This window comes from Rhinatrema bivittatum, chromosome 1, assembly GCF_901001135.1.
Source record: "Rhinatrema bivittatum chromosome 1, aRhiBiv1.1, whole genome shotgun sequence".
Taxonomy (NCBI): domain Eukaryota; kingdom Metazoa; phylum Chordata; class Amphibia; order Gymnophiona; family Rhinatrematidae; genus Rhinatrema; species Rhinatrema bivittatum.
In genome coordinates this window covers 115,445,052-115,472,972 of record NC_042615.1, presented here as the reverse complement: position 1 = coordinate 115,472,972, position 27,921 = coordinate 115,445,052, and the positions used below count along the sequence as shown (strand labels likewise).

At 49.0% G+C, this 27,921-nt stretch overlaps 1 protein-coding gene across 9 annotated transcripts in view; it reads left to right on the top strand.

Annotated features, from left to right (window-relative positions):
• ACSL1 (acyl-CoA synthetase long chain family member 1) overlaps window positions 1-27,921 on the top strand; it is a 292,962-nt gene that overhangs the window by 72,295 nt on the left and 192,746 nt on the right. For all 9 annotated transcript variants that reach the window (XM_029585776.1, XM_029585969.1, XM_029585859.1 and 6 more), the window contains exon 3: window positions 6,566-6,674. In XM_029585776.1, coding sequence (XP_029441636.1) covers window positions 6,566-6,674 — 109 coding nt within the window. The remainder of the gene's footprint in view (window positions 1-6,565; window positions 6,675-27,921) is intronic.

The following is a 27,921-nucleotide window of genomic DNA, read 5'->3' as shown; positions in this document are numbered from 1 at the left end:
CTCCAGGACGTATCAGTACGCCAACACATTCCTCTGGGGAAGGATCCGCTTCTGATAACTCAGAACGATGGATACCTGCGCCACCCCAACCTCCAGGCCCTATCTCTGACTGCCTGGATGTTGAAAGGTTAATACTCCAACCTCTTAACCTTCCAGAGTCGGTTTCCCGAGTCCTGGTAGCTTCATGAAAGCCTTCACGAGAAGGTCTTATCGTTTTAAATGGAAGAGGTTTATGGTCTGATGCACTTCCATGTCCATAGACCCCTTCACTTGTTCCAAGGCGAAGTTTCTGGACTATCTCTGGCTCCTGAAAACTTCCTCAATCAGGGTGCATGTCAGCGTGGTAGCCGTGTTTCATAAGGGCGTAGGGGATGTCGCTATTTCAACACAACCCTTAGTAACATGCTTCATGAGAGACTTGCTCCCCTTAAAAACTCCATTGCACCCTCCAGCCCCTGCTTGGGACCTTAACGTGGTTTTGGGGTGGCTCCGATTGAGCCTCTCCACTCTTGTGATCTCCGCTATCTTACCTGGAAAGTAGTTTTTCTTCTCGCTATCACCTCAGCTCACAGAGTTAGTGAGTTGCAGGCTTTAGTTACCTACCTGCCTTACACTAAAATTCTGCATGACAGGGTAGTGCTCTGCACTCACCCTAAGTTTTTACCAAAGGTAGTATCGGAATTTCATATTAATCAATCCATCATCCTACCTACCTTTTTTCCCAGGAGAACAGGCTCTGCATTCCTTGGACTGCAAACGTGCCCTAGCCTTCTATATAGATCGCATGTCGGCCCACAGGAAATCCACTCAATTGTTTGTTTCTTTCGACACCATGAAATTGAGAAATCCTGTGGGAAAGCAAACCCTCTCCTCCTGGTTAATGGACTGTATTTCTTTTTGCTACCAGCAAGCAGGCATTCCACTGCTGTGTGAAAGCACACTCTATCAGGACCATGGCAACAGCAGTAGCGCACCTCTGTTCAGTGGCGCTTGCTGATATTTGTAAGGCTGCTACCTGGAGTTCTCTCCATACCTTCGCAGCCCATTATTGCTTAGATAAGGCTGGCAGACAAGATTTCATTTTCGGCCAATCTGTTCTATGCAACTTGTTTTCAGTTTAACTACCCAACATCCTTCCACCAACCCGTTCAGGGTTTCAGGATGTCCTCCTTACCAAATTCCACCCCTGTTGTTGTGCCTGTTGCACGTCTTTTGGGTGCATTTGGTGCATTGCTCGGGCATCCTCAGCTCGGAACTCACCCACGAGAAAAGGAGCTATACTCGACTTAGTCCTCACTAATGGAGATAATGTCTCTGATGTCCAGGTGGGCGCCCACCTCAGCACCAGTGATCATCAAACGGTATGGTTTAATATCACAAAAAGGATACGGAAAAGAAGCACAAAGACCCAAGTTTTGCAGTTCAAAAACACGGACTTTGATGAAATGGGGAAGTACCTGGAGGAAGAACTAAAAGGCTGGGAGAACGAGAGAGATGTGGATCAACATTGGACCAATCTAAAAGGAGCAATTACCAAGGCAACTAATCTATATGTTAGGTTTCATTTTTCTTTTGCTTTTCTTTACTTTTCTATCTGGTTCTCAAAGGAGGTGGCTGACAAAATAAAGGCTAAAAGAACAGCATTCAGGAAATATAAAGGATCCCAAAGGGAGGAGCACAAAGAAGAATATCTGGTAGAACTGAGGGGAGACGAAGAAATTAATCAAGACGGCAAAAAGTCAAGCGGAAGAGAGGATTGCCAAGGAGGTAAAGAGAGGTGACAAAACATTTTTCAGATACATCAGTGAAAAGAGAAAAGTTCAAAGTGGTATAGTGATATTTAAAGGTGGAAAGGATCAATGTGTGGAGAGAGACGAAGAAATGGCAGAAATATTAAACGAATACTTCAGTTCTGTGTTCACTAAAGAGGACCCTGGAGAAGGACCGTTGCTAGTTAACAAGAAACTGGAGGGGAGTGGAGTAGATGTAACTCCATTTATAGTAGAAAATGTATGGGAAAAGCTGGAGAAACTGAAAATGGACAAAACCATGGGGCCTGATGAAGTTCATCCCAGGATACTGATGGAGCTCAAAGATGTGCTGGTGGGTCTGCTGTGTGACCTGTTCAATAGATCCCTAGAAATGGGAGTGGTGCTGAGTGATTGGAGAAGAACGGTGGGGGTCCCGCTTCACAAGAATGGGAACAGAGAAGAGGCTGGTAACTACAGACCAGTTAGCCTCACTTCGGTGGTGGGAAAATTAATGGAGTCGCTGTTGAAAGAGAGAATAGTGAACTATCTACAGTCGGGAGAATTGCTGGACCAGAGGCAGCATGGATTCACCAGGGGAAGATCCTGTCAGACAAATCTGATTGACTTTTTTGACTGGGTAACCAATGAATTGGATCAAGGAAGAGCACTCAAAGTCATCTACTTGGATTTCAGCAAAGCTTTTGATACAGTCCCGCACAGGAGATTGGTGAATAAAATGAGAAGCTTAGGAGTGAGTGCCGAGGTGGTGGCCTAGATTGCAAACTGGTTGACAGTCAGAAGACAATGTGTGATGGTAAATGGAACTCTCTCTAAAGAGAGCGGTTTTAAGCAGTGTACCGCAAGGATTGGTGTTGGGACTGGTCCTGTTCAATATCTTTGTGAGCGACATTGCGGACAGGATAGTGTTACGGATTTGGACCCTTGGACCGGCCAAACCCTGCGGGCGAGGGTGGAATATGCCCTCAGGAATGGAAAGGCTGGCAGGCGGCACTGAGGAGAGTCTTGAGGATGTCTTCACCGCTGGAAGTCCGAGGTTCCCCCAGGAGGAGCCCATAGGAACCCGGACCTCTCGGACTTAGGTGGGCCGTATGCGACCAAGGACCAGAGGAGAGGTTCCTTGAAACGACACGGCGATCGCAGAAGAAGCTTCACCCTGGGAAGCCCGCGGTCCCCCTGGGAGGAGCCAGTGAGGACCCAAGCCGCTGGCACTTAGGCGAGGCCTAGGTGGCCGGTGAACAGATACCTGCTGCAGCGGACGAAAAAGAAATCAGAGTCCGGGGACGAGCCAAGGTCAGGATCCAGAAGTCAGAAGTCAATGCCAATGTTGAGATCAAAAGCAGGAGTCAGAGTCAGAGACAAAGCCGGGTCAGGAGCCAAGGATCAGAAGACAAAACTGGAACCAGGAACAGAGGCAGAAGACTGAGTCTGAGTCGGAGAACGAAGCAAGGGTCGAAATCCAGGAATCAGACGTCAGGAAGAAGTGGGAAGCAGGAACCAGGGAAGACAACTAGCTGCTCCAAGGAGCTAACCTCATTGCAAGGCAAGGGAACGCTCCAGCTGCAGGGTTAAATAGCTCTGCAGTGTCTGACGTCATCCAGAGGCAGGCCTTAGCTCTCCCGCGCTGGCCCCTTTAAATCTGGAGCCCTAGCGAGTGCATGCACCTAAGGGGAAGGCCCAGCCATGGGAGGACACCGGCGTCTCCTCTGGAGCGGGAGCGCCGTGTCCGAGGCCTGTGCAGGCCCAGCGAAGTTGGGAGCGGCCCGGTCCGGGACGGCGGTGAATGGCAGTCCCGGGGCCCGACCCGGGATCGCAACAGATAGAAGGTAAGGTTTGTCTTTTTGCGGATGACACTAAGATCTGCAACAGAGTGGACACGCCGGAAGGAGTGGGGAGAATGAGACGGGATTTAAGGAAGCTGGAAGAGTGGTTGAAGATATGGCAGCTGAGATTCAATGCCAAGAAGTGCAGAGTCATGCATATGGGGAGTGGAAATCCGAATGAACTGTATTTGATGGGGGAGAGAGGCTGATGTGCACGGAGCAGGAGAAAGACCTTGGGGTGATAGTGTCTAATGATCTGAAGTTGGCAAAACAATGTGACAAGGTGATAGCTAAAGCCAGAAGAATGCTGGGCTGCATAGAGAGAGGATTATCGAGTAAGAAAAGGGAAGTGATTATCCCCTTGTACAAGTCCTTGGTGAGGCCTCACCTGGAGTACTGTGTTCAGTTCTGGAGACTGTATCTCCAAAGAGACAGAGACAAGATGGAGGCGGTCCAGAGAAGGGCGACCAAAAAGATGGATGATCTTCATCGAATGACTTATGAGGAGAGATTGAAGAATCTAAATATGTACACCCTGGAGGAAAGGAGGAGCAGAGGTGATATGATACAGACTTTCAGATACTTGAAAGGTTTTAATGATCCAAAGACAATGACAAACTTTTTCCGTTGGAAAAAAATCAGCAGAACCAGAGGTCACGATTTGAAGCTCCAGGGATGAAGACTCAGAACCAATGTTAGGAAGTATTTCTTCACCGAGAGGGTGGTGGATGCCTGGAATGCCCTTCCGGAGGAAGTGGTGAAGACCAGAACTGTGAAGGACTTGAAAGGGGCGTGGGATAAACACTGTGGATCCATAAAGTCTAGAGGACATGAATGAAGAGTGTGTGGCTCGCGGGAATGACGGCTACTACCTGGAGATAATACCCTTATTCAATAAACATACACATGATTAATGCGATGCCAACATTGCTCTAAGCTTCAACGGCAAGAGGAAATGTGGAAAAAAGGATTTGCATTCACAAAAAAGCAGGGAGTAGCTTGCTTGTTCGCTTACGTTTTCTTATTTTATTTTTCGCACGTACTTTTTACTATAAGACGAGACTGAAGGGGGACCCCTGCTGGATGCAGGATTGGTGCCATGTTGGGCATGCCCAGTAGGTGTCGGTCAAAGTTCTAGAAACTTTGACAAAAGTATTCCGTGATTGGGCTCCATCCTGTGATGTCACCCATATGTGAGGACTAACATCCTGCTGTCCTGTGAGAACACCTGTTACAGGTAAGCAACTCTGCTTTTTAAATGCTTGTATTGATCTTGCTAATGCTGTTTTAGTTTTGGAGTTATTTGATTTTGGAATTACTTGTGGGGATGGTTTTATTTTTTGTGTTTTCTCTGAATTGAACATAACATAAGATATGCCATCTTGGGTCAGATCAAGGGTCTGTCAAGCTCATAATCCTGTTTCCACCAGTGGCCAATCCAAGACACAAGTATCTGGCCAGTACCCAAACATTAAATAGATCAATACTACTAAAGCCAGCAACAAGCATTGGCTTTTCCCTATTGATTAATAGCAGTTTATGGACTTCTCTTCCAGGAACTTATCCAAACCTTTTTTAATTCCAGCTACACTAAGTGCCTTAACCACATCCTCTGACAATGATTGCCAGAGCTTAATTGTGTGTTGAGTGATAAATAATTTTCTCTGTGTTTTATTTATTTATTTAATTTATTTGATTTTATATTCTGCTTTTTGGCACTTCAAAGTGGATAATATTCAGGTACTGTATTTATTTTAAATGTGCTACTTGCTAACTTCATGGAGTGCCCCCTAGTCCTTGTATTAGCCGAAAAAGTAAATAATAGGGATGTGAATCGTGTCCTCGATCGTCTTAACGATCGATTTCGGCTGGGAGGGGGAGGGAATCGTATTGTTGCCGTTTGGGGGGGTAAAATATCGTGAAAAATCGTGAAAAATCTAAAAATCGCAAAACCAGCACATTAAAACCCCCTAAAACCCACCCCCGACCCTTTAAATTAAATCCCCCACCCTCCCGAACCCCCCCCAAATGAGTTAAATAACCTGCGGGTCCAGCGGCGGTCCGGAACGGCAGCGGTCCGGAACGGGCTCCTGCTCCTGAATCTTGTTGTCTTCAGCCGGCGCCATTTTCCAAAATGGCGCCGAAAAATGGCGGCGGCCATAGACGAACACGATTGGACGGCAGGAGGTCCTTCCGGACCCCCGCTGGACTTTTGGCAAATCTCGTGGGGGTCAGGAGGCCCCCCACAAGCTGGCCAAAAGTTCCTGGAGGTCCAGCGGGGGTCAGGGAGCGATTTCCCGCCGCGAATCGTTTTCGTACGGAAAATGGCGCCGGCAGGAGATCGACTGCAGGAGGTCGTTCAGCGAGGCGCCGGAACCCTCGCTGAACGACCTCCTGCAGTCGATCTCCTGCCGGCGCCATTTTCCGTACGAAAACGATTCGCGGCGGGAAATCGCTCCCTGACCCCCGCTGGACCTCCAGGAACTTTTGGCCAGCTTGTGGGGGGCCTCCTGACCCCCACGAGACTTGCCAAAAGTCCAGCGGGGGTCCGGAAGGACCTCCTGCCGTCCAATCGTGTTCGTCTATGGCCGCCGCCATTTTTCGGCGCCATTTTGGAAAATGGCGCCGGCTGAAGACAACAAGATTCAGGAGCAGGAGCCCGTTCCGGACCGCCGCTGGACCCGCAGGTTATTTAACTCATTTGGGGGGGGTTCGGGAGGGTGGGGGATTTAATTTAAAGGGTCGGGGGTGGGTTTTAGGGGGTTTTAGTGTGCCGGCTCACGATTCTAACGATTTATAACGATAAATCGTTAGAATCTCTATTGTATTGTGTTCCATAACGGTTTAAGACGATATTAAAATTATCGGACGATAATTTTAATCGTCCTAAAACGATTCACATCCCTAGTAAATAACTAATTCACATTTACCTGTTTAAGTCCTATCCATAACTTTGTTTTTTTTATGACATAGGGTGGTGAGCTTGCTCGCAGATCCGCACTTGTAGAGGAGCTGATAGAATATTACTATGATGACGTGAAAACTGTGTATGATGGCTTCATGAGGGGACTGAAAATATCAAGTAAGCAGCCTCGTGTGTGATGAGATGCTTTAATTCAGAATACTTTCCTGACTCCACATTTTTTTTTTGTGACCTTAAATGTTGGTGTTTCTTAGCTCTAGTCAGATGAATCCAGAACAAGTGGGTTTATGCACTCCTACCAGCAGACAGAGACTGAGCAAGCTGACGTCACAGTACATATACCCCTGCAGTGACCTCAGCCCACCAGTATTCTCTGTCTCCAGCAGATGGATATGCATCTCCTCACTGGGGATTGCTTCTCTTTTAAGTAGGAGAATTACAGAAAGAAAATTACCACCCATTCTCCTGCAGTGATACCAGTTGGTCCCTCCCCCAGTTGAGAATTCCTGAGGTGATTTCTGAGGTCCCTCAGAGAGGTGTGCCTTGGTCTGGTAGCTGGTTTTGCTGGCGTGGACTTAGCTGCTTTTGCAGCTGAAACGCGGTGGGTGTTGGAAGCTCTGGTAAGTTTTTTTTTTTTTTTTTTTCTAACAAAAAACAACCTTTTTTTCTGAGGCTGCTCTCAACTGGCTTGTCGGTCTGGCGTGTGTGTCGTGCTGTGTGTCCAGTTGTGCGCCCAGTTTTTGAGCACATAATAAAGCCTTGAATTCTGAGTGCCCACATTCAGCGCTGCCTAGTGGCCGCGCGCTTACATCAGCGCACAAGTGGTACTGTGCACTTTCATTCTGGCCGCCTAGATGTGTGCGCTTAAGTTGAGCACCTATAGATGTATGCGTGTGTGTGTGTGTGTGTGTGTGTATATATGTGTATATATATATATATATATATATATATATATATATATATATAAAGAACATAATATAGATGCATGCCTCAGGCCATCGCTCAGTGCATTCTTGGCCATAATGGCGCCTGTGCCTAAGAAGCCTAGGTGCCTTTCTCTTTGCTACGCTTGTCATATTCGGACGTCTCATATTCGGAGTGCCCGCTGAATTGTGCCAGCGCTGTTTGGAGGCTCAAGGAGACTTGTCTTCCTATGATTTCGCTAAGCCTGCTTCTTCCCAGCCAGATGTGGATCTGGGTAAAGATCTCGCAGGTGGGGCACCTGATTCTGGTTTTCTGTACGTAACTGAATCATTCCAGACTCCTGGGTTTATGCATCCGTGTCTGCAGATGGAGATAGAGAAAATTTAACTGACACCGCTTGATAAGCACTGATGACACCTGCAGTTCCTCAGTATTTCTCTGTCTCCAGGAAATGGTGGCTGGTGTATTCACCTGCAGTTTCTGGTGATTTTTTTGGTCTTTTTTTCTTTTTCTTTTTCCTTTTCCTTTTCTTTTTCTCAGGAGTATTTTTCCCAGGGGTTGGGTTCCTTGGGGAACCCTTCCCTGTTTGGTTGAGGTGGACGAGCTGGAGGTCGGTGACCATTTTGTATGCACGCCTTGACTCCCATCTGTGAGGTGCAAATCTGGTGGTCCAGATCCCTCCCTTCAAGAGGCCGCCTAGGTGGCTTTTCAGCTCGGGGCATCTGCTTTTTGTTTTTAGGGCTGTCCTAGTTTTCAGGCTGAGCTGAAGCTGGACAGCTTCCCTCGGCCTTAGGAGAGCAGAGGCCCTGTTATTTTTGTAAAGTTTGGAAAAAAAAAAAAACCAGTTTCAGCAGGAAGCAGTTGCAGTGGGGGTGGTAAGACTCTCCCGGACTCCGTGGGTACCGTTTTCACTATTGGGGCAGCATTTTTCGGGAGACGGTCTAGTTGTGCTTCAGAGTTAGCCGCGTGCTATGGTTCGTGGTTGGGCCTGCCGCACATGTGGCGCGGTTCTTGCCCGCCTCAGCCGTCTTTCTCTCTGCTTGGCATGTGTATCGTGTGGTGAGGGGATTTCTCACAGGACAAGCAGGATGGTTGTCCTCACAAATGGGTGACATCGAGGATGGAGCCCACCACGGAAAACTTCTGTCAAAGTTTAAACAGAACTTTGACTGGCCCCTACTGGGCATGCCCAGCAAGGCACTGACCCTGCAGCCAGCAGGGGTCTCCCTTCAGTCTTCTTTTTTCCGCGCAGCAGTTGCCACGCGGTGAAAGGAGCTCTCTAACCACGTTCCTGACAGGAATTTGGAAGTTAATTTCCTAAGAAAATTTGCCCCTCAGGGGTCTCCCTTCGACAAATTTTTAGTCATCTTACGGAACCCGGTAAGTTTTTTGCCTTTTTCCATCGACTACCGTCGAATTTGGCCCTTGAGGCCTGTTGGCACTTACCGATCCCCAGCCTAAATTTTGGCTTCAGGCCATGGCAACGGGGTTCCGCCATTGTCCGGATTGTACCCGGACTATGTCCATCACAGACCCCCACAGGGTTTGTGTGATGTGTTTGGGTAGTGAGCATGATGTCCTGACTTGCACCAAATGTGCCTTAATGACACCCAAGGGTCGCAAAGCCAGGATGGAGAAGATGGGGCTCCTCTTCCATGCACCCACCCCAACGCCATCGATAGCATCGACGTCATCGGAACCGGCACCGTCGAAGTTGTACCATCATAGTCAACCCTCCGGTGACCGTCCGCCATCGATCGCTTCTCGGCCGCCGACTCCCGTCCCTTCCCCGGATGGGCGAGGGGATCGGAAGGAAAAGCACCGCTATCGACGGCACAAATCTCGGCCTGTCGAGGATCCACAGCCATCGACCTCTGCTCAAGCCGAGCCACCGACAAAGAAGCCGCGAACAGACCGGACACCCTCCACGTCTCGTTCGCAGGCATCGAGGAAACCCTCACCCTCCCGGGGTGCGGGGGCCGTGATCCCACCGGTTACGGTGGTCCCTCCGGCCCTGCCTCAGCCTCCCTCTCCCGTCGAGCCGGGTATGGTTACCCCTGGTCTCCGGGCAGAACTGGACCGGCTGGTCCAGGAGGCCATCGAGAAAGCGATGAAGAAATTGCAACCTCCATCGGCACCGTCTCCGGCACCGGTTCCAGTGCCGCCCCCGGCACCGGCTTCGCCACCGAGGAGGGAACCGACCACCGAGCCGTTGATACAAGCGCTAGCACCGCTACTGAGCCGCATGGAGGCGCTCATGACGGCCCTTCCATCGGTGATTCCAGTGCCATCGACAACACCACCGTCTCCGACTGGATTTTCATCGGCAGGAGAAACACCGTTCCGGATTCCCCCTTCCGGGGTGGTTCCATCGGTGCCTTCTGGTATATCTCCACCGATATATCCTTCGGTTCCATCCATTCCACGCCAGGCACCGATTCCATCGACAGCACCGAAGCCATCGATGCCATTTCTGGTTCCACCTACGGCACCGATTCCACCTTGGTTTCCATCGATGCCTTTAGAGCCTCAGCCAGGTCCATCAGGGTTACAAACCCCACTTGATCCCTACGATACCTGGGGTGATGATGATGATACATCTTCTGACACGGATTTGCCTTCGCCTCCATCTCCTACAGAGAGTAGAAAAAGATCTCCTCCTGAGGATCTATCTTTCATTAACTTTGTGAAAGAGATGTCAGAAGTTGTACCTTTTCAACTACAATCTGAAGCTGATGACAGACACCAGATGATGGAACTCCTTCAATTTCTGGATGCTCCAAAAATCATCGCTTCCATCCGTATACACCAGGTGTTTTTGGATCTGCTCAAGAAAAACTGGGAATCTCCTTCATCAGTGTCCCCAGTTAACAAAAAAGCTGACTCCACCTACCTTGTCCAGTCAGCACCAGGTTTCCAAAAACCTCAACTGGATCATCGCTCTGTTGTGGTTGAGTCCGCGCAGAAGAAGGCCAAGCGTCTTAAGCCACACTCTTCTACCCCACCTACCAGGGACAACAAGTTCCTAGATAGTGTTGGACGGAAAGTCTATCATGGAGCTATGTTGATTTCACGCATAGCTTCATATCAACTTTATATGACTCAGTACAACAGAGCCATCCTTAAGCAGATGCAAGACTATGCTGACACGTTACCAGACCAATACCAACCGCAGCTTCAAGCCCTTCTTCACAAGGGATTTGAGGCAGGGAAGCACGAGATTAGGACTGCCTACGACATATTCGATGCTTCCACAAAAGTTTCAGCCACAGCCATCTCAGCCAGACGTTGGGCTTGGTTAAAATCATCCAACCTTCGCCCAGAGGTTCAGGATCGTCTTGCTGATTTACCCTGCTTAGGCGATAATTTGTTTGGAGAGCAAATTCAGCAGATTGTGGCGGAGTTGAAAGACCACCATGAGACGTTGAAACAACTCTCATCTCTCCCACCTGAGCTGACCTCCAAGCAACCGCAAAAGAAAGACTCTAAGAAGTCATTCTTTCGACCACGCCGTTATTACCCTCCATCGGCCAGGCCTCGTCCAGCTCGATCCTCTACTAGGCCTCAGCCGCGTCAGCCTAGGAAACAAAGGCCTACTGTAGCCCCTCCTCCTGGGCCTGCGGCTGGCCTTTGACTCCCCTGTAGGGAACACATGCCAAACCCCTCTTCCGGACATCCCTGTAGGAGGTCGACTGTACCATTTTCTACAACCTTGGTTGCAGATCACCTCAGATCAGTGGGTGCTAACAATTATCGCACAGGGTTACCACCTCAACTTCATAACTCTTCCGGCAGACTCCCCGCCTCTTCAAGCGTGGAGTCTATCCACCCATTTGGCTCAATTACAACAGGAAGTATCCCTTCTTCTGCAATCAAATGCTATAGAACCTGTTCCTCCCTCTCAACGAGGCAAGGGATTCTATTCCAGATACTTCCTAATACCAAAGAAATCGGGGGGACTACGTCCCATTTTGGACCTTCGAGCCCTCAACAAATACCTTCAAAAAGAGAAGTTCAAAATGGTAACCCTAGGCGCGCTGCTCCCTCTGCTACAAAGAGGGGATTGGCTGTGCTCTCTCGACCTCAAGGACGCTTATACCCACATTGCGATCACACAATCCCATCGCAAATATCTGCGGTTTCTAGTTGGCCACGACCATTATCAATACCGTGTCCTCCCTTTCGGTCTAGCTTCTGCCCCACGAGTCTTTACCAAATGTCTCGTAGTGGTAGCAGCATTCCTCAGGAAGGAAGGTGTCCACGTCTACCCATACCTGGACGATTGGCTAATCAGGGCCTCCACCCAACAGATAGCTCAATCCTCCCTAAAATTGACAATTCAAACACTTCTTTCCTTAGGGTTTCTCGTCAATTACGAGAAATCTTGCTTAGTCCCGTCTCAAACCTTATCCTTCATTGGGGCAGACTTGGACACCTTACAGGCAAAGGCTTACCTTCCTCTTCAGAGGGTCCACACGCTAATGTCCCTGGCTCGCCAGCTCCAGTCTCAGAACACTGCCACGGCTCGCCAGTTCCTCATTCTCCTAGGACACATGGCATCCTCGGTTCAAGTCACTCCCATGACCCGACTAGCCATGAGAGTAACACAATGGACTCTACGACACCAATGGATTCAAGCTTTTCAGCCTCTGTCCTCCATAGTCACAGTCACAAAAGCGCTGCGCCTATCCTTAACCTGGTGGACGACTCAGGTCAACCTCCTTCAGGGCTTACCCTTTCTTCCACCGGATCCGCAAGTAATCCTAACCACCGACGCTTCTCACATCGGTTGGGGAGCCCATGTGGACGACTTTCAAACCCAAGGGTTATGGTCCAAAGAGGAAGCCGAACACCAGATCAATTTCCTGGAACTTCGAGCAATCCGCTATGCGCTCCGCACTTTCAAAGATCATCTCTTTCATCAGATAATCTTAATCCAGACGGACAACCAAGTGGCCATGTGGTACATAAACAAGCAGGGAGGCACAGGCTCCTTCCTTCTGTGTCAGGAAGCTGCGCAGATCTGGGCGGAAGCCCTCTCCCACTCCATGTACCTCAGGGCCACTTACCTGCCGGGAGTAGACAATGTATTGGCAGACCAGCTGAGCCGTGTCTTCCAACCGCACGAGTGGTCACTCGATCCTCTGGTAGCGACCTCTCTGTTTCACAAGTGGGGTTCTCCCCGCATAGACCTCTTTGCGTCCCCTCAGAACCACAAAGTGGACGATTACTGCTCTCTCATTCGGAGCCGGCACTCTCGGCCGAGGGATGCATTCTTCCTCAAGTGGACAACCGGTCTGCTCTATGCATTCCCTCCACTTCCTCTTGTGTCAAAGACTCTCGTGAAGCTACGCCAGGATGGGGGAACCATGATCCTGATAGCACCTTACTGGCCACGCCAAGTATGGTTTCCAATACTCCAGGATCTCTCCATCCGCAGGCACGTTCCTCTGGGAAAGGACCCGCATCTGCTCACTCAAAACGACGGATGCCTCCTCCATCCCAACCTCCAAGCCTTGTCCCTGACGGCATGGATGTTGAAAGGTTAGTCCTTCAGCCTTTCAACCTTTCAGATTCCGTTTCTCGGGTCCTGATAGCTTCACGAAAGCCTTACTCATACAAATGGAAAAGGTACACATCATGGTGCACTTCTCAGTCCCTTGATCCCCTTTCCTGTCCAATCTCCAAATTCTTGGACTATTTATGGCATCTCTCTGAATCAGGTCTTAAAACCTCTTCTATCAGAATGCATGTCAGTGCGGTAGCCGCCTTCCATAAGGGAATTGGGGGTAATCCTATTTCAGTACAACCCCTAGTAACACGCTTTCTTAAGGGCTTGCTCCATCTAAAGCCGCCCTTGCGTCCTCCAGCCCCATCCTGGGACCTTAACCTGGTTCTTGGTCATCTTATGAAACCTCCTTTCGAACCTCTGCACTCTTGTGACTTTAAATATCTCACTTGGAAAGTGTTATTCCTTTTGGCTATTACTTCAGCTCGCAGGGTTAGTGAATTACAGGCCCTAGTTACCTATCCGCCTTACACTAAGCTCCTGCAGGACCGGGCGGTACTCCGCACTCACCCTAAATTTTTACCTAAGGTAGTTTCTGAGTTTCATATCAATCAATCCATCATACTACCTATCTTTTTTCCCAGGCCCCACTCCAACTCTGGAGAGCAGACCCTGCATACCCTAGACTGTAAACGGGCTCTAGCTTTTTACCTAGACCGTACAGTTTCCCATAGGAAGAGCACTCAATTATTCGTCTCTTTCCATCCTAACAAGTTAGGACAACCTGTGGGTAAGCAGGCTCTTTCCTCCTGGTTGGCGGACTGCATTTCTTTTTGCTATGAGCAAGCTGGCATTCCTTTTCAAGACCGTGTTAGAGCACACTCTGTGAGGGCCATGGCGACGTCAGTGGCACACCTTCGATCGGTGCCGCTTCCTGACATCTGCAAAGCTGCACCCTGGAGTTCTCTCCATACCTTTGCAGCTCATTATTGTTTGGACAAGGCTGGAAGACAGGACTCCATCTTCGGCCAGTCTGTCTTGCGTAACCTTTTTCCAACCTGATGTACCAACACCCTTCCACCTACCCGGTTGGGTGCGGATGCCCTTTCCCAAATTTCTCCTCACTTATTGTGCCTGCTGCACACCGTTGGGTACATTTGGTGCAAGTCGGGACATCCTCAGCTCGGTACTCACCCATTTGCGAGGACAACCATCCTGCTTGTCCTGTGAGAAAGCAAATGTTGCTTACCTGATGTAACAGGTGTTCTCACAGGACAGCAGGATGTTAGTCCTCACGAAACCCGCCCGCCTCCCCGCGGTGTTGGGTTCGTTTTATTTTTACTTTCTAGGCACTGCCTGTAGCTTTGAAAATCAGACTGAAGGGAGACCCCTGCTGGCTGCAGGGTCAGTGCCTTGCTGGGCATGCCCAGTAGGGGCCAGTCAAAGTTCTGTTTAAACTTTGACAGAAGTTTTCCGTGGTGGGCTCCATCCTCGATGTCACCCATTTGTGAGGACTAACATCCTGCTGTCCTGTGAGAACACCTGTTACATCAGGTAAGCAACATTTGCTTTCTCTTTTTCCTCCCCCTGCAAAATGCCGGTGCATCAGGCTTCCTTCCGCCGCCCATATTGTTGCTGCTGGGGACGGCGTTTCCCGCGTCAGGTCTTCGTCCTCGGCCAGCACGGGAACGGCAGCCATTTTAGGTTTCCTGGCAGACTTGGCAGTGCTTTTGGGGGGACTAGAGGACCCCCCCTCGTGGCTTTCCCCAGTGCACCCGGGCCCTGTAGGGGGGCAGGGGAGCCTGTATGAGGCGCTGCCGGTGGATTTAGCTCGGTCGAGGGGCACTGGGCCTATGGGGTCTGCTCCCCGCGGTTTCTCCTTGGAATTTATTTTACTGCTCCACTGCACTTTTTTGGCACAGCAGGAAGAGTCAGACCTTCAGCAGATGACAATGGCCCCTCCTCCTCCCTCCCCAGCCGTTCAGGCGACTAGGTCTGACTCTGTTTGGTCGTGAGGTACTTTGGCCCCCGGGGTGCAGTGTTTACTGGGGCCACTGCAGTCGGATGGAGAGACGGGGGGTTCCATAGGGTCCTCAGAGACTCCCGGAGATATAAGGCTCCCCTTGGAGGGGGTTCCAGCCTCTAATTGTGGGGCAGACGACCCGGATGTTGTCGACCCGGATGCTGCTGATCCGGATCCGGGGGACAACATGGCTGATATGCCAGTGTCCAATGGGGATGATCCCAATATTCTTTGTTTCGTCGGGAGGAATTGGCCCCCTTAATTCCACTGGTCCTCTGGAGCTCAGTTTGAAGCTCTCTGTCAGATTCAGACCTAAATGGGGTGGACCCGGTTATGGATGGAACTTGTGGTCCTCCCTCAGCTTTTCCCTACCATAGATCTGTGCAGAGGATGGTGGACCAGGAGTGGAGTTCTCCGGACACGGGCTTATGGGTGGGCCGAGCTATGTTGAAACTCTATCCCTTACCCAAGCAGACATTAGAGCTCTTCGCTATGCTGAAGGTGGACACTGCTGTATCAGCTGTCACCAAGAAGATGACTATTCCGGTGGCAGGGGCCACAGCTTTAAAGGATGTCCAAGACCGTAAGCTAGAGATTCATCTCAAGCGGATCTTTGAGGTTTCTGCTTTGAGCCTTCGGGCGGCTATTTGCTCCAACTTCATGCAGCAGGCTTGCTTATGTTGGGTGCAGCAGCTGCAAAGGGACCAAGCTAACCCCAGCATGGACACTGGCCTTGCGGAGCGCTTGGAGGCTTCGTTGGCGTAAGTAGCTGATGCATTGTATGACTTAGTGTGGGCCTCTTCTCGGCTTATGGCTTCTGTGGTGTCGGCCAGGAGATTGTTGTGGTTGTGGCACTGGTCAGCAGATGTTTTGTTCAAATCTCAGTTGGGTTCCCTGCCATTTAAGGGACGTCTTTTGTTTGGAGAGGACCTCGAGCATTGATAAAACAGTTAGGGGACAACAAGGTCCACAAGTTGCCAGAGGATAAGCCTAAGTCCAGATAGTCCTTTCAGTCTCTGGCTCATTTCCGAGAAGGCAGAAGGTCTCGACATGTGAGGGGGACAACAGCCCCGTAGAGACAGGTTGCGGGCCATGGTCAGTCTTGGGTGCAGACTTTTTGAGGAGCTCAGAGGCCCTTTAGAGCCCCCACTAGAGGTGTGGCCCCAGGCAAAATCCTTCCAGTGAGGCGAGGCCGGCCCACTCAGTCGTTCCCTTCTTAGGGGTTGTCTAGCACTTTTCTACAAGGAGTGGGCCAGTCTCATTCAGGATCAGTGGGTCCTGTCGACCATAAGAGACGGTTATGCTTTAGAATTTGCTCGTCCCGTCTGAGACCTCTTTTTCGTCTCCCCATGCGGTTCATTGGCAAAGTGACGCACAGTTCAGGAAAACTTGGACAGGTTGCGGGGTTTAGGAGCCGTGGTACCGGTTCCCCTGGAAGAACGGGGCACCGGGTGGTACTCCATTTATTTCGTGGTTCCCAAAAAGGAGGGCACTTTTCAGTCTATTCTGGACCTAAAAAGAGTAAAAGCAGCGCTGACAGTCCCAAGATTTCGCATGGAAACCCTAAGGGCGGGGATTGCGGCAGTTCACAGTCGGGAGTTCCTAGCTTCCTTGGATCTAACAGAGGCGTATCTTCATATCCCCATTTGTTGGGATCACCAGCGTTATCTGAAGTTCATAGTTTTCGGTCAGCATTTACAGTTTCAGGCCCTTACTTTTGGCTAGCCACGGTGCTGCGGACCTTAACCAAGATCATGGTAGTAGAGGCGGCAGCCATGCAGCGCGAGGGAGTTCTGGTATATCCTTATCTCGACGATTGGCTCATCAGGGCAAAGTCAGAAGCCAGTTGTCACTCAACGGTCAGGAAGGTCATTCAACTCCTTCAGTCGCTGGGCTGGGTGGGGAATTTCACCAAGAGCCATCTCAACCCGACCCAATATCTCGAGTATCTGGGAGTCCGGTTCAATACAAACGTGGGCAAGGTGTTCTTGACGGATGAGAGAGCGAACAAATTGCAGTCACAGATCCACTGTCTATTGGCGTTGCAGGTGCCCAGAGCTTGGGATTTTTTGCAGGTTCTGGGATCCATGGCTTTCACCATTGAGTTGGTTCCCTGGGCTTTTGCACATATGAGACCATTACAGAAAGCTCTGTTGGCACAATGGAATCCGCTGTTGGAGCTTTTTCATCAGCTGGTAATGCTGGATGTTCCTACGAGGGAGAGCCTCTCTTGGTGGCTCCAAACGTCTCACCTTCTTTGGGGGGGGGTCACTCTAGAGGACCGGATTGGATTGTTGTTACTACCGATGCCAGTTTTTTTTGGATGGGGGGCAGTTTGCCAGCTTCAGTCTGCTCAGGGTGTATGGGCGCCGGAGGAACGCTCCTGGTCTATCAACCACTTGGAGACAAGGGCAATGCGATTAACGTTGCTGGCTTTTCTGCTGATGTTCCAAGGTTGTTCAGTCAGAATTCTGTTGGACAATGCAATGACTGTGGCTTATATCAATAGACAAGGCAGTACCAAGAGCCGGATGATTGACCAAGAGGCTCAGGAGTTAATGATCTGGGCGGAGGCACACTTGACCCAGAAAGTGGCCTCTCATATTGCGGGCAATGCAGTCTTCTAGATCCGGGCGAATGGGAACTGTCAGAGTCAGTGATGCAGCTCATTCGTGAGAAATAGGGTTGTCCACATGTATATCTGATGGCGTCTAGCCACAATGCAAAAGCGTCATGGTTTTTCAGCCGCAGACAAAACTACGGAGCTCAGGGAGTCGACGCTCTTGTGATTCCTTGTCCTTGGGGAGTTCTACTTTACATGTTTCCTCTGTAGGCCTCTGGTGGGCAAGATCTCGTGCAGAATAGAGAGACACCTGGGGGATGTTGTATTGGTGGCTCTGGAGTGGCCACGTCGCCCATAGTTTGTGGATCTCATCAACTTGGCCGTGGATGGTCTGATATGGTTCAGTCACCTCACTCATCTGCTCCATCAAGGTCCCATATTTTTCCATCAGGCAGATCGCTTCTGGCTAGCGACTTGGCTTTTGAGAGGTGACATTTAAGGCACAGGGGGTACCCAGAGCCGGTTATTACTATTCTTCTGCATGCAAGGTGCACGTCTACCTCGTTGTCTTACGTTTGAGTCTGGAAGGTTTTTGAGGCTTGGTGTGTGGCCAAAGGTGTTGCTGCTTTGCGGGCTTCAGTGTCCCAGATTTTATCCTTCCTGCAAGATGGCTTGGGCAAGGGCTTGGTATTTAACTCTCTCTGAGTTCTGGCCTCTTTGCGAGGGACGATTGACAGAAGATCTTTGTCCTCTCATCCTGATGTTGTACAGTTTCTTCGAGGGGGTCAAAAATTTACGTCCTCCAGTACGGAAGGTCTGTCCATCTTGGAATCTTAATCTGGTCCTTTGAACTTTGTGTGAACCACCTTTTCAGCCTCTTCATAGGGCGACTCTTAAGGATTTGACCTTGAAGATTGTTTTCCTGATAGCCATTTGTTTGGCACGGAGAATATCAGAGTTGCAGGCTTTATCTTGTAGGGACCCGTTCCTATAGATTTCGGATTCGGGGGTATCCTTACTGACGGTTCCATCTTTCCTTCCCAAGGTGGTGTCAGCTTTCATGTAAATCAGACAGTCGAACTTCCAGCTTTTCCCAATTTGGATGCTGCTTCTCCTCATGCGAGGGAACTCTCAGGTATTTGGACATTCGGAGGGCCTTACTGAGGTATCTGGAGGTGACCAATGACTTTCAGAGATCTGATCACCTATTTGTTTTGTGGAACGGCATGAAGAAATGGCTCCAGGCTTACAAAGCTATCATTGCGAGGTGGCTCAAGAAGGCTATTGGGTCAGCCTATATTCTTAAGGGCCGCCAGCTGCCAGACAATTTATGGGCTCATTCTACTCTATCGCAAGCAACCTCGTGGGTGGAGGCTCAGTTGGTGTCGCCACAAGAGATTTGTCGGATGGCTACATGGAAGCCACTGCATACTTTTTCGAGACATTATCACCTAGATGTCTGGGATCCAGAAACTCATTCTTTCGGCAACAGTGTTTTGCGAGCGGGAGTCTCCAGGTCCCACCCCAGCTAGTGGGATTTGGTACATCCCAGGAGTCTGGAATGATCCGGGTATGTACAGGGAAAGGAAAATTGGTTCTTTCCTGCTAAATTTCGTTCCTGTAGGTAGCTTCCAGAAAGCCTTCCACCAGGAAGTCATACAGCCTGAAGTGGAAGAGGATTTCTGTCTAGTGTGGTCTTGGCTTGGATCTGTTCGCCTTCTCCACTCCGAAGTTGCTGGATTAATTGTGGCATTTTTCGGAGGCTGGTTTAAAGACCAACTTGGTCAGAATACACCTGAGTGCTATCGGTGTTACAATCTGCTCCTCCAGAGGGGAGGAGCTAGCAATCTGTTATGATCTGCTCCTCCGGAGGGGAGGAGTTAGCAGTCTGTTACAATCTGCATGCTGATGAGAGGAACAAGCAGATGAGAGTTAGCAGTTTGTTGTGCTCAGCTCCTGAAGTGGGAGGAGTGAACACTCTAATGTAAATAGGTGAATCCTTGGGCCGATGGCAGATGACAGCGCCCCCAGGATATCCTGAAAGGAACCACCGGCTAGGCTTGGGTATGGAGACAGACACAGACAATTCTTTATTAGACAGGTTAGTAGAACCACCAGAGGTGGCAGTAGTGAGCTGATGTGCCCGGCAGGGCTAAAGACCCTCAGATACTGGAACTACGATCCCAGTGTTGCTGAGCTGTAGAGAGACTATAGATAGTGAGTAGACAGGGTATGCTGTATACATAGCCAGTAGTAGATGACACACTCACATAGATTCACAAGAAGGCTCAGTAGCTGGAAGGAGTTAGGCCCTCAAGGAGCGAGTACCTGGTTCCAGGGAAAGCTCTGAGAGAGCGGTGGTAACTCACGAATGTCTGTATCTGCGATAGCTTCCAGGCAGTAAAGAATCTTCAGAGTATTCAGGATCATGGGCCCTTGAGGAGCGAGTACCGGTTCCTATCTGCAATCTGAAATAGAGCAAAGAAAGCGAGGCCCCCGAGGAACGGATACCTCTGGTAAGTCCGAGGAGGCAGAGTAGCTTGGACAAATTCGTATTCCTTGACCGAGTTCGATTCGTAGTCCTTGCTAACTCAAATCGTAAGCGCAAGTGAAGACCTTTTATGTTGGAAGCAGATGACGTCAATACAGGGGGACGCCTCTGAGGTTCGCGCCCTTGCTGGTACATACTTCGGAGTGCGCGCACCCTATGTCATCAGGAACATGGCAGATCCGCAGCGTCGAGCCGGTCCAGGGATGCCGGGGAGAAGCGACATGGAGACACCGCGGCAGCAAGCCGTCTATCAGACCCAGAGGGAGTCGCCACAGAGGTAGAGAGGGTGGAGCGAGGGCATAGAGCAGGCACAAATGCAACAGTACCCCCCTTCAAACGGCGATTTCCTTTTCTGGTACCAGGCTTAGGTTTCAAAGGATGCGTGAGGTGGAACTGATGAAGCATCTTTTTATCCAAGATATTGGTCTGAGGCTCCCAAGTGATTAAATTGGGGCCGAAGCCTTCCCAAACCAGAAGGTATTCAAAATTCTTGCCTCTGTTATAAACATCCAGAATTTCTTTGATCGTGAGTTCAACTTTGTGTTCTACAACAATGACAGGTGGATCTTGAGATTTGGAAGAATCTTGCAGAGTGTTATTGATGATATCAGCAGCAATAGGTGGAGCTGCTGAGGACATCATTGGAAGTAGTGGTGTAGAAGAATGTCCAAAATCCCCTTCTAATGATGACTCTTCAGTAGATGTAGCTGGATGAGAGTTGATAGCATCACCAGCGGGAACGGACTGGCTGGTTGCTAGAGATATCTTCTTTGGATCTATTATGTGCTGTGGTTCATCAGGCATATCTTCTGAGTGAAACGAACGAGACAGCGTGTCTGCTCTGGTGTTTCGATCTCCAGGTCGTTACTTAAGCATAAAATAAAAATGGTTGAAGAATAAAGACCACCTGGCCTGTCTGTAATTCAAACGTTGTGCGTGACGGAGATACTCAAGGTTTTTGTGATCCGTGAAGACGGTTATTTGATGTTGAGCACCTTCGAGCCATGGCTGCCACTCCTCAAATGCAAGTTTTATAGCTAGGAGATCCTTGTCACCGATTCCGTAGTTCTTCTCGGCTGGAGAAAATCTTCATGAGAAGAAAGAACAGGGTCGTAAGGTCTTAGTCTCCTGCTTGGCTCAACACAGCCCCTACCCCCACATCTGAAGCATCAACTTCGACAATAAAGGGTCTGTTGGGGTCTGGATGCTGCAAGCACGGTTCTGTGGAGAAGGCAGTCTTCAATTTCTCGAACGCGGAAATAGCCTCCGTAGACCATTTTGAAGCATTGGCACCCTTACGGGTCATCGCAGTCAAGGATACAGTCAAAGAAGAATAGTTCTTAATAAAGCTGCAATAATAATTAGTGAGCCCCAAGAATCTCCTCAAGGCTTTCAGGCTGATGGGTTGAGACCAATTCTTGATACTTTCAAGTTTGTGAGGGTCCATTTGAAACCCTTCTTTTGATACTATGTAGCCTAGAAAAGGCACAGAGTCTTTGCGAAATTCACACTTGGAAAGTTTGGCATACAGCCGGTGTTCGCGGAGACGGTGGAGTACTTGCTTGACATCTGCAATATGGGTGTCCAAATCCTGGGAGAAAATTAATATGTCATCCAGGTATACCACAACGTTCTTGTATAGCAGGTCCCGCAAGATGTCATTCATCATATTTTGGAATGTAGCGAGTGCATTGCACAACCCGAATAGTATTACAAGGTACTCGAAATGGCCGTCTCGCGTATTGAAGGCCGTTTTCCATTCATCGCCACTTCAAATGCAGATAAGGTTGTAGGCCCCCTTCAAGTCAAGTTTTGAAAATATCTTGGCCCCTTGCAGCCTATCAAACAGCTCTAAGATTAATGGCAAGGGGTAGCGGTCTTTGATCGTGATCTCATGATAGTCGATACATGGACGTAGGGTACTGTCCTTCTTCCCCACAAAGAAAAAGCCTGCGCCGGCTGGTAACTTAGATGGTTGAATAAACCCTTTCTGGAGATTTTCTTTTATGTATTCAGACATAGCTTTATTCTCCAGAGCTGAGAGAGGGTACACCCATCCTTTCGGTGGTTCCGAATTGTGCTTCAGTCTTATGGCACAGTCATAGGACCTATGTGGAGGAAGAATATCAGCCGCTTCTTTGGAGAATACATCCCCGAAGGATGCGTATTCAGGCGGCAGTCCTGGCACCGCTGGAGTCATACGCATGCAAATAGTAGATGAGACCTCCTTGAGGCATTTACCATGACATTCAGGGCCCCATCGTGAGAGATCCAGGGATGCCCAGTCAAATTGGGGTTGATGCAATTGCAGCCAGGGTAACCCCAGGACGATAGGGTGCATGGTCTTTTCCAGTACAAAGAAGGAAATTATTTCCCTATGAAGTGCTCTGGTGCGAAGTGTAACTGGTACGGTCTCGCAAGTCACGTCGCCCGGCAAGGGCTCCCCATGAATGGAAGACAACAGTAGTGGATTTTTTAATTTGAGAGGGTTCCTCAAGCATTCCACTAAACGTCTAGTAATGAAGTTGCCTCCTGCCCCTGAGTCCACCAGGGCAGGAGTCTGAATCATGACTGGTCCATAGGTCAGAGAGACTGGAAGAGAAAGCGGAGGAGAGGATGCGGTAAGTCTCAAGAACAGTCTTTCCGCCGGACTTGAATTCATCCGTTCTCCAGGCAAAAATGGGACATGTAGAGACATCATGGCCAGGCTGACCACAGTACATGCACAGGCCGCGTTTTTCCCGGAATCTTCTCTCTCTAGAGGTCAAGTGACCATGACCGAGTTGCATCGGTTCCTCTTTATCAACAGCAGGAATTGCTGGACCCATCCGAAATGCAGGGGTACTGTCCAGTTTCAACCCAGGTAACACCTTAGGTGGGAGTTCCTTCACCTTGTCTCGGAGCCGACAGTCAATCCGAGTAGCTACGACTATCAATTCTTCCAGCGAGTCAGGTGTCTGGTGAGTGGCCAGCTCGTCTTTCACGCGGGTATCCAGGCCTCTGCAGAAGAGTCTTAAGACATTTGGGGTCCCAGTGAAGTTCCGCTGCAAGAGTCTTAAATTCCATAGCAAATTCAGCCAGGAATCTGTTGCCTTGCTTCAAGTCCACTAAAGCAAACTCGGCAACAGACATACGAGCAGGGTCATCAAAAACGGATTTAAACAAGTTCATAAATCCTTCTATGTCCCGCAAAATAGGATCCTTGCGTTCCCACAAGATAGAGGGCCACGACAAGGCTCTCCCATCCAAGTATGACAGAATGTAGCTGGTCTTAGAGAGGCCCATGGGAAGCAATGAAGGTGAAATGTAAGCTGCACTGGTTCAAAAAGCCCCGAGTCTTCTGGAGTTCTCTGGAGAATCGAATAGGCGCCGCCAGTGGAACAGCTGTCTTTAAAGTTACCTCCTGTAACTGACCTTCTTGTGTAGAAGCTGTGCTTTGCATCTTCTGTGTGTGAAGCTGATGAAATGCTGCAGTAATTTTCTCCAAGGTTTCTTGCTTTCTGTGATGCGTTGAGCCAGGCCTGGTATAGCCTGCAAAGCGGAGAGGTGAGCCGGGTCCATGGTTACTGACATCCAATAACTTGAGCTGGATTCCCAGGAGTACTGCTTCTCCAATTTTCAAAGCCGGATTCACTGGAGTTAGCAATCTGCTACAATATGTTCCTCCAGGGAGGAGGAGCTAGCAATCTGTTATGATCTGCTCCTCCAGAGGGGAGGAGTTAGCAATCTGTTATAATATGCTATGCTGATGAGAGGAGCAAGCAGATGAGAGTTAGCAGTCTGTTGTGCTCAGCTCCTGAAGTGGGAGGAGTGAGCACTCTAATGTAAATAGGTGAATCCTTGGGCTGATGACAGATGACAGGCCCCCAGGAGGATATCCTGAGAGGAACCACCGGCTAGGCTTGGGTATGGAGACAGACACAGACAGTTCTTTATTTGATAGGTTAGTAGAACCACCAGAGATGACAGTAGTGAGCTGATGTGCCCGGCAGAGCTGAAGTTCCTCAGATATTGGAACTGTGATCCCAGGGTTGCTGAGCTGTAGAGAGACTATAGATAGTGAGTTGACAGGGTATGCTGTATACATAGCCAGTAGTAGATGACACACTCACATAGATTCATAAGAAGGCTCAGTAGCTGGAAGGAGTTAGGCCCTCGAGGAGCGAGTACCTGGTTCCAGGGAAAGCTCTGAGAGAGCAGTGTTAACTCATGAATGTCTGTATCTGCGATAGCTTCCAGGCAGTAAAGAATCTTCAGAGTATTCAGGACCATGGGCCCTCGAGGAGCGAGTACCAGTTCCTATCTGCAATCTGAAATAGAGCAAAGAGAGTGAGGCCCCCGAAGAGCAGGTACCTCTGGTAAGTCCGAGGAGGCAGAGTAGCTTGGACAAATTCGTATTCCTTGACAGAGTTTGATTCGTAGTCCTTGCTAACTCAAATTGTATGCGCAAGTGAAGACCTTTTATGTTGGAAGTGGATGATGTCAATACAGGGGGACGCCTCTGAGGTTCGCGCCCTTGCTGGTACATACTTCGGAGCGCGCGCCCTCCATCAGGAACATGGTGGATCCGCAGCGTTGAGCCGGTCCGGGGACGCCGGGGAGAAGCGGCATGGAGACACCGTGGCAGCAAGCCGTCCATCAGACCCGGAGGGAATCGCCACAGAGGTAGAGAGGATGGAGCGAGGGCGTAGAGCAGGCACGAACGCAACAATCTGTGCTTACCACCAGGGTGTTGGCAGTAAGCTCATTTTGTCCAGCCCATAGTGGGGCGGTTTATGCAGTTTAGTTCAGCTGAAGCCTCCCCTGTGGTCTTCTGTTGTGTCCTGGGAACTCAGCGGTCATGCGTGATCCTTTTGAGCCCGGTGCTGGTGCTTTTGGAAGGTCCTTTTCCTGGTTGCGGTTACTTCGGCGTGCAGAGTCATTTAAGTTCAGGCTTTGGTGACGTAGCCACCTTACACAAAATTCTTTCATGATAGGGTCCTGCGTACTCACCCTAAGTTCCTGCCTAAGGTTGTGACTGATTTTCATCTCAACCAGTCGATCATTCTGCCCACCTTTTTTCCTAGGCTTCATTCGCACCAGGGTGAACGGGCTCTGCACAATTTGGACTGCAAGAGGGCATTGGCTTTCTATCTCAAACGCACAGCAGGCCACAGGCAGCCCACACAGCTAGCCCACACAGCTCTTCAAATCTTTCGATAAGAATAGATTGGGGGTTGCAGTGACCAAGCAAACCCTATCAAACTGGCTGGCGGATTGTATTTCCTTCTGCTACGCGCAGGCGAGCCTTCAGTTTGGAGGTTGTCAAAGTTCACTCCGTGAGAGCAATGGCAGCTTCGGTAGCCCACTTGCGAACGGTTCCCATAGCTGACATCTGCAAGGCTGCGACATGGAGTTCTGTCCACGTGTTCGTGGTCCACTACTGTTTGGACAAGAATGGTCGATATGACGATAGTTTCAGCCAGTCTGTCCTTCAGGTTCAGGCTGTCCTTCGGGTTCAGGCTGTCTCCCTTTGTTACCAACAGCACCAGTATTGATGTGCCTGTTAGCACCTGGTTAGGTGTCTATTGGTCACTGTTGTTGCTGGGATCAGCCTGTAGCTTGATATTCACCTATATGGGAGGACTATCATCCTGCTTGTCCTAGGAGAAAGCAGAATTGGTTACCTGTAACAGGTGTTCTCCTAGGACAGCAGGTTGTTAGTCCTCAGGAAACCTGCCTGCCACCCTGTGGAGATAAGTTTCTCCTTCATTTGTTATTTTTTTTTTCGTAATTCTATGTTACGAGACTGAAGAGGGACCCCTGCATGGACGCATGCATAGTGGCATGTTGGGCATGCTCAGTGTACCAGTCAACGTTCTATCTAGAAACTTTGACAAAACTTTTCTGTGCCAGGCTCCATCTGATGATGTCACCCATATGTGAGGACTTAACATACTGCTATCCTAGGAGAACGCCTGTTACAGGTAAGCAACTCTGCTTTCTTCAGGCTCAGTCCTCGGCCCTGTCCAAAGCTCCTGGAGCAGAGGCACAGGTGGATCTCTTGCCTGGACCTTCTGTTACGCGCCGGGATACTCCCTGAGCAACAGTGGCTCCTCTGGCTGGGGATCTAGACGGCATGGATGATGTCACCGATCTTGCCTCTCTTGAGGATGGGTCCAAAGTCCTTAAAATTCTTTATTGTAGTAAAAGACAAGTTGCTCAATAATTGCCCGATTCTGGCCGAGTTTCGCCCGCTTAAAGGGGGCTGCTTCAGGGGCTATAAAATGTAAACAAACATTTAAATAACACATAAAAACCTATATAAAATCATATAAAATCCCACATAAATAACAATATAAATAATATAAAGCAAAGGAGATAACATATATACAAACAAACAAACTACATCTAACAGAAATATAGTAATATCGATGTGGACATCCAAAATGAATAAATAATATACATTATGTAAAATACTTTGTAAAGGAAGAACATATATATGTGTATACACACATGACAAGACTATGGCATCAAAATAAGGGCTGATAGAATAGAGAATTTAATACCTATATATGAAATGTATGATAAAAAATAATCGTCTATCGCGTTCTTGTTGTAGCACCAAAAATAGGAACTTATTAAAATAGTAAACCCATGAACGAATAAATTGTTTGTAACATAATGCTTATTAATAAATCTTGATTACTTATTAAAAGAATAATTAAATGGTAAAGATTATCTTTTATATTATATTAATTATATATATATATATTTTTTTTGGGGGTGTATGCACTGATCTTGTTGGATTATGTGTAGTATATATAAATATTAATAGAAGAGTACTAAACTTCCTAAAGATACAGCTTCCACTCAGTGTAGGATAATATATAGCGAGACTACGAGGATACATAATAATAATAACACAAGGTGCAAATGGTAAAAAATGAAAATAAGTAATTGAAAGAAAAGCTAAATTATGCTATATACAAAGTGAAACCATAAATTTCAATCAGACAACAGATGAATATTCCTCTGCTGTAATGAAGCATGTAACGTAAAAATAATAAAGACCGGAAACCAAAGTATGAATGTTTTGCACAGGACGGATGTTGTTTAAACAATAGGTTAATGACTGAGACGCTGGTGGTGGTACCATGGACAAGGATGCATATGTGTCCTCTTCAGCACTCCCTGTTGTCTTGCTGGAATCTGTAGTCTCAGGACTATTCGATTTGGCTTCACCTGCCGATGGAGATCTCCTCCCAGCTGCAGTGGTGGCTGCAAGCGGATCATCTTCGAAAGGGATTTTCCCTGTCCCCACCGTACCGGCTGATGCTGACAACGGATGTGAGTCTTCTTGGTTGGGGAGCTCACTGACAGGAGCTGACAGTGCAAGGGCGCTAGAGTGCAGAAGAGACTCTCTGGAACATCAATTGACTGGAAGCCAGGGCTGTCCGGTTAGCATGTTTGCGGTTCGGCGAAAAGGCTGCAAGGTCGATTAGTTTGTGTAATGTTGGACAATGCAATGACCATGGCTTACATCAATCAGGCAGGGTGGTACCAAGAGTCAGGGGGTGTCGCTGGAAATGGATCAACTCATGGAATGGGCGGAGGTGCATCTCCAGACGACATCAGCATTGCACCTTGCTGGCACAGACAATGTAGCTTGGGTACATCCCACTTATTTTGGATTCATCTGACTGAATGCTAAGAAATGAGAACTTACTTACCTGATAATTTCCTTTTCTTTAGGACAATCGGATGAATCCAGCTTCCTTCTCTTGGTTGCCGTGTGGTTGCATATTGCTCCTCCTGTGTGCCTACATGTTACTACTGGAAAGTGTTTCTCCAGTC